This window comes from Micromesistius poutassou (assembly GCF_964030765.1).
Source record: "Micromesistius poutassou genome assembly, contig: SCAFFOLD_5773, whole genome shotgun sequence".
Taxonomy (NCBI): Eukaryota; Metazoa; Chordata; class Actinopteri; order Gadiformes; family Gadidae; genus Micromesistius; species Micromesistius poutassou.
Window position 1 is genome coordinate 7501 of NW_028179588.1, and position 6840 is coordinate 14340.

Below are 6840 nucleotides of genomic sequence, written 5' to 3' on the forward strand. Positions count from 1 at the left end.
AAACACACACACACACACACACACGCACACACACACACACACACACACACACACACACACATACACATACAAACCCCCCCCCCCACACACACACACACACACACACATAGGTCAGCACACTCCTATGAAACCATAAAGCAGATGCATAGGCTATATGCTTCCTCTCCTCTCTCTCATTTCTCTCGTCTCTCGCTAACCCGGTCAGCAAGTCACGGCGTGGCGACCCATCCATCACCCGCTGGCACATCGCCATAACCACACCAACACAGAGGTCACCCAAAGGTGCAGCCACCCTCAGGCAGAGGAACGACAACATGGCACGACTCGGCGCACTAACCGTAAATTATTTTTTGAAATGAAGAGCCCGGCTAAATCCTGAGGAGGGGCCAAGAGACTGACACGGAGGCAGTAATTAGATGGCTTTAGGCGGTTAAACACCACCTCGACTGCTTGTTCAAACCCCGCCCGGGGAGCTTGACGAGTAGGTGACGTGCCTCTCGTCTCTGCGTGACTCTGGGTGTGAGGCCGTACCTTTTTAGTGGAAGCCAGTACATATAATAACCAGCGTAGTCGGTAATGGAAGATGTCCTCGACGTCTTTTTCGTATGCTCGTTATTGCTTATTTTACTGCACAAAATGTCGGATGGATGTCGAGCCAAAAGTACACAGTCATGTATCAAGGCATGAATGTGTTCGGGCAACGCTGGCACCTGGGCTAAAGTGTTTGGTACATGATTCATACCACGACTACAATGTGCTCCTCATCATTCGGCACCTATCATTGCCTTTTGGAAACCAAAGTGATAGAGTAATACAACACAGGAATTCCCAAGGTCATGACCCCATTAAGACATTGTTTAAAGAGTGCGATAGAGAGAGATGGAGCAAAAGTGAATCCACCTGTTACCCAGATGCTGGGACTTTCTAGACTGTTCATGTAATTTCCTGTGGTTGGGAAAGAAAAAGGGGTTATCTATGGTGCAACACTTGGATTGAGAGGTCTAAATAGTAAGAAGGAGACTAAACTGGTCTCTGAACTTCCTCTTTCTCTCCGCTATCAAAAGAAGACCACGGCAAAGTTCAGCTCAGATAAACAGATCCCGGGACCTCTAAAGTTTGGGCTCCGGTGGATCCCTGTGGCGCTCTTTGATGAGATCACAGCATGGGGTCACCGTGGGTGGAACTCTGACACCTGCTTCTCCTGCCAGAGGAGTGCTTTTACTGATGGCAGTCCTTCTAAAGATTAAAAAAACGTGGTTTGTTTGGCCCTCCGCTATCCCTGTGATCAAAAGCCAACTAGTGTGGACATCAGGCAGAACAATAACTTATGTTGTACCACTGGAGACATCCATGCACACGTGCTAGTATGCACGCATGGAATCACTAAATGGTGTATAGTCACAAATGTACTCGATTCTCTGCCTCACATGTAAGATGCTTTGTATAAAATATCTGCTATATATGACTATATGCTGACATTGAAACTATACTGTTTATCTTGTGTGTCTCCGTGTGTGTTTTAAAACCTGTCTGACTGTTCATCACATGCAATCATACACTGTTAGTCATCTAGAGTCATTTTAGACTTGTTTGATTGGTGGTTGTTGGTTGATATTGTTATGATTATTACTACGGTGTGTTTGCAAAGAAATGTTGTTATACTGGTCAAGGGATCTGATGGGTTTGACCCATACACACACACACACACACACACACACACACAAGCACACACACACACACACACACACACACACACACACACACACACACACACACACACACACACACACACACACACACACACACACAAAGTGGGATAATGACTTAGCTGACATGGGTAATTACACATCATGTATAAACCCTTTGCACATGGACATGTTTCTTAAGACAAAAGTAAATACCATCTCTAACCACACCACCCTGAATTTCAGACAGGAGAAAAAACTTCAAGAGAAAGCAAATACATTACAAATGGCCTGTATGTACTGCCTCAGAATCTGCTGACGTCAAATTACTATTTCGTCATTTACCTAGTTTAGGTGTCAAAACAATGAAAACTGTATTTCATAGATAGATAGATAGATAGATAGATCATATACAAACTCATGATGACACGTCTCACGTGTTAATGAGGATGATGATGCATCATGAGGATGCATGCGTTATCATACATGATAACAAAACAGATATTCGATGAATTACCAAAATACATGTATCCCATACCCTGAAAACACCCCTACAGACGTATTCCCACTCCCACCCGTGGCATGGACTGCATTGCAACACATTTAAAGGGCCAGACTCGGAGGGACAATGGGCGTTACTGGGTCTGGACCACTGAGACACAAACGCCACCAGTATTGATCCCACACCGTGCATATACCACGAAAACCCCATCCAGCTGCAAATAATCGCTCAAATCCCAATGTCGTACAGCTGTGCAGAATCGTTAAGATGCAGCAACATTTAAAAGGAGGAGGAGGAGGAGGAAAGAGGAGAGGAATAACTCACCGGTGCTGCTCATGGTGCCAATGTGTTGATCCCTTTGAACAGCAGATGCAGAATAAAAAGATAGCCCCACTATTCACACCTATAAGCCAATGTTCAGCGTTACAAGCGGGTCAAATTAAGATAAATATGTCAAATACATGCAACGATGCATGGAGGGTTGTCAGTCGACGGGCTCGCCTTTACGGCATAAAACGTATCAACAGAATACGTCTGCTTAATTATATTTTTTAAAGAGAGCAGTGCTGTCTCTACAGTCGACCAGCCTCCTAACAACAGCAGCAGGGCGGGTGTGGGCGCGTATTATTATGGTCTGCTACGCTGCTTCAGCATCCTCCCAGCAGCCAGGTGCTGAATAGCGCATCTGACAGCTCACTGCGTAGGCAATACGGATATGGGAGTTGTAGTTCTTTTGAAGCGATTTTAAACACGAGTGCGTCGGTGTAATCATTATATCCGGACTACAAACCAGTGGCTGCGAGTTCTCGACGCAATGTAAACACTGCAGCATATTGTAGTGTGTGCGCGCAGGCTAGACACAAGAGGACCTTTGTGGGAATGGTGTGGGGATGGTGTGTTTTCTTTTGTCACTCAGGGAAGATAATTGCGTGACAGGCAGTGTGAAAACATAGCATAGGCCTATAGCTCGTGTTCATTTGTTAAATAACGTTTGTGGATTGACACCCTACCAAAGAGGTATATCCACTGTTACATTAAGATTGAATCGAATGGTTTAATCGTTAAATAGACATTATTGCTGAATAATAATAATAATAATAATAATAATAATGCCAACAATAATTATGATCATAATAATGAATACACAACTATGATACATAATACACTATAAATACATGTATATAAATAATAATGATACTATAACTATATTGAGTCATTATTTCACAATATGTAATAATTATTTTGTATTCTTATAAAGAGAAGGTTTACATCTATTACAAGCAATTTTACTTAGTACTAGTAGTAGTACTTAACTACTTAACTAAAGATAGTAATAAATAGGCTATAGTAAGTAGTCTTTTTCTGCCACCTGCTGGGGTAAAATGGTTATTATATCACTACTTGATGGTATATTATGGTATATGTTTTGATTTATTATGCGAGTTTGACGATATGATATGACACTAACCCTAAATGTGCTGAACATTTTTTTTTTTTCAAATAAACAAAACTACTACTATATAGTATATATTTATAATATATGTATATATTATATACATATATAATACATATATATGTATTATACAATGCATATATATTATATATATATATATATATTATATATATATATACATACATATATATCAATAATAACAAATACTTAGTGTACTGACGTCACGAATCGACGTCACACGTCCGCGACGCTCGCCCATGCTTCCAGCTCCAGCACGTCTGCATGCTGTTCAGCTCACATCATCCCAACACACTTCATATCTAAAACATGGTCGATGAGGACAAAACCGATGAAAGCTTCGGAATAGAAGTGATCCTCCCAGACGACGGGAAGAAAGGCCCACCATGTCCGCACGGTAAGGAGTTTTTTTTGTTTAGCCCCCTACTAGGAGTTGTTCACTTTTCTTCATGTGTCCGATACAGTAGTACGTTCCCATGTGCTGACATTCATTGCGATCGCTTGTCTTTTTTCTTTTCTACCAGGTCCCACCTTGCTCTTCGAGAAGGTGTGTGCTGGGAACAAGGCGGGCAGACGGTTCTATGCCTGCTCGGCCTGCAGAGATCGGAAAGAGTGCAATTTCTTCCAGTGGGAAGATGATAAGGTGGGTGCCTTTTAAAAAAAAAAAAAAAGCACTCGAATAAAATCATTCCCCGGTGTGTTGACACGTTACGTTCCGACGTGGCCATTGTAATGTGGTTGATATTTAAATCGATTGTCCTTCAGGTTACAGAGGCCAGGAGCTTGGCAAGAGAGGCAGAGAATCGGTCCAAAGCCCCCCCCTTCAGCCAGCAGCAGTACCGTGTCAGGTAAGGAACAAGCCTTACCCCTAGTCCCAACTGGGTGTATAGTACCGTACTCTCAATCCTGTCTGCTCTACCTGTAGGCCTCCTTGAGGCAAGTTGGACAAACCCCTACCTCCTCTTTGGACCGTAACTGCTCCTTGATGATCTCTATCTATCTGTTCTAGCATTATGTGTAATACAGTTTATTTTAGGAATGTGCATTAGCGCTTACTTAAATCAAAGCCGGCACAACCTCTCTCGTGACCTCTCATGACCTCTCTCATGACCGTCGTGGAGCAACATCAAATCCACCACTCAATTCAATTCAAGTGTAATTCAAAAAAGCTTTATTGGCAAGAGAAACAAACATTTACATTGCCAAAGCAGGTGAACAATACAGAAATCAAAATATAAAACGTATATATATACACACACACACACACACACACACTTCAGATATATATCAGATATTACACTAGTAAAATACTCATTATAAAACGGGGGGCCTAAATCAAGCGATCTGATTGGTTCCCAACCGTTGTATATTGAGTGTATACACACAGCTATGACGCCCGTTCATTTTACAGAGTTCAGTATCACTCCTCGCCTAACTTGAACTGTTGTTTATTTATATATAAAAGCGATAGCATAGTTCACTGAAGCCTAAAAAAAGCCTGTAAAGCAATAGGCACACGGTCGCTGGCAATTTAGCCTTCTAAATTGCTAAATTGCCGGCGAACCAAGCTACTGTCTCTAGCCTTCTCTCTGAAGGACGCTACAGTGTGTTGCATAGCAACCGCCGTACACTTTGCCGGCAGCCAGGAGGGACTACTTTTCTGTATTCGTTTAAAAAACTCGCTTTTTCAAAATTGAGTGTCTATGACTTTAATTTCGCCATATTTACGTAACCGTTTTATACAGTGAAGGGGGTCGCCGCCCCTCCGCTGCGCGTCGGGACGGACAACGCCCCTTAACTGTGGTATAATGAGCGTATACCACAGCCTGTCGTGATCTATTGCTTAAATATATAACAAGTAAAACGTGGGACGTTCTAAACTCCCAGGTTCAGGAAGATCGCCTCTCAGGACGACAAGCTCTTCTGCAAGGACTGCCAGCTGCTGCTGCTCAGCGAGGAGCACCTGGCGCACGGCGCCCACGCCATCATCCGGGTGAGCGTGGCGCAGCTGCGGCGGCCGACCGCGCTGCTGCGGCCGCTGGAGAACAAGAAGAGCAACGCCCAGTACCTGTTCACCGACCGCAGCGCTCACTTCCTGCTGGACGCCGTCGCCGCGCTGGGCTACAGGAAGGTGCTGTGCGTGGGAACGCCGAGGTAAACGCGCGGGCGGCGGTGACCGTTGGATGTGGGGTGTTTTTTTTTTTTTTTTGGTTGAGGTGCGTCGTAGAAAAAACAAACGAAACATATTCATGGTTGATTGTTGAGCGATTAGGCCGTCGCAAAGCCGAGGTATGCAAGGCAGTTGACTGTTGGATGTTGTCATTTGATTCTGGTTTTTATATGGGTTCAGAAATACACTTAGTCTGGTTCTGTACCTTTAAATGACCATGTTATACTTTAAGGACTCCCGGTTGGACAGTTTTCTAGCAGACAAGAAGCCGGGTCTTTACAGAAGCATGGCGCCACAGAGTCAGACTCTGACCACTGGCTTTAAGCGGTGAAAGAGTGCGAGAGGTTTCTAGTTGATCGATACGGTCCGCAGATCAATGCAGCTCTTCTTCCTTATCAGCCAGTTACGACTAAGCTCAATCAGTAGAACATCGTTCATCAACGCAGATGTTTTTTACCCCTAAATATTAATCTGAAGGAAACTTAGATGCGTATCATTACTACATAAAATAAGGTTATTGTGCACTACCATTTTAGTTTTTCCAAACCCGTTTTTAGACATCTTGACGATTATGTTTTTATTACGAGTGTAATTTGAACTTCATGATGTATAACTTGTATATTTGATCGTCCAGACTCCAGGAGCTGATCAAGATGCGTAACCTGGAGGGCGGCCATGAGGTCATGGAGAGCCTCCTGCTGGACATCGACTTCCGGTCAGTCTGCTCTCCTCTAATGTTTCCAATCAGTCACCCAGCGTGACGCTGTCACCTCCGGCCACCGAGAGCTGAGGCTGAGAATCAAAGCACATCCACTGAATCCCAGTCTCAAAAGTGCCGCTCGACCAGTCCGTCTTAAAACGCCAACCAGACTGAGGGCTTATTCTTTTTATGCTTCTTTTTACTTCCTCAAGTTCCACAGGGAGGTATACATTATATACAAAAGAAAAAAAGTCTTCTTGAAGACGAAGAGGCGGGCTTCTGCAGGTACTAGACGGCTCGTTCCTCCACAGA

General features: G+C 43.7%; 1 protein-coding gene across 1 annotated transcript; it reads left to right on the forward strand.

Annotated features, from left to right (window-relative positions):
• The first annotated feature begins 3839 nt into the window (after nt 1-3839).
• Nucleotides 3840-6590, forward strand: zcchc4 (zinc finger, CCHC domain containing 4). The gene is made up of 5 exons (XM_084489647.1): nt 3840-4055; nt 4183-4301; nt 4424-4506; nt 5546-5812; nt 6463-6590. Exons 1-5 carry the CDS (start codon nt 3968-3970, stop codon nt 6587-6589), a joined length of 684 nt encoding a protein of 227 aa, XP_084345773.1. The 5' UTR covers nt 3840-3967; the 3' UTR covers nt 6590.
• Nucleotides 6591-6840: the final 250 nt, after the last annotated feature.

Bases quoted from the DNA above. Each gene is read 5' to 3' on its own strand.
- zcchc4 (XM_084489647.1), top strand. From the start codon at position 3,968: ATGGTCGATGAGGACAAAACCGATGAAAGCTTCGGAATAGAAGTGATC. The intron at 4,302-4,423 runs GTGGGTGCCTTT...ATTGTCCTTCAG, and splicing joins TCCAGTGGGAAGATGATAAG to GTTACAGAGGCCAGGAGCTT. The intron at 5,813-6,462 runs GTAAACGCGCGG...TTGATCGTCCAG, and splicing joins CTGTGCGTGGGAACGCCGAG to ACTCCAGGAGCTGATCAAGA.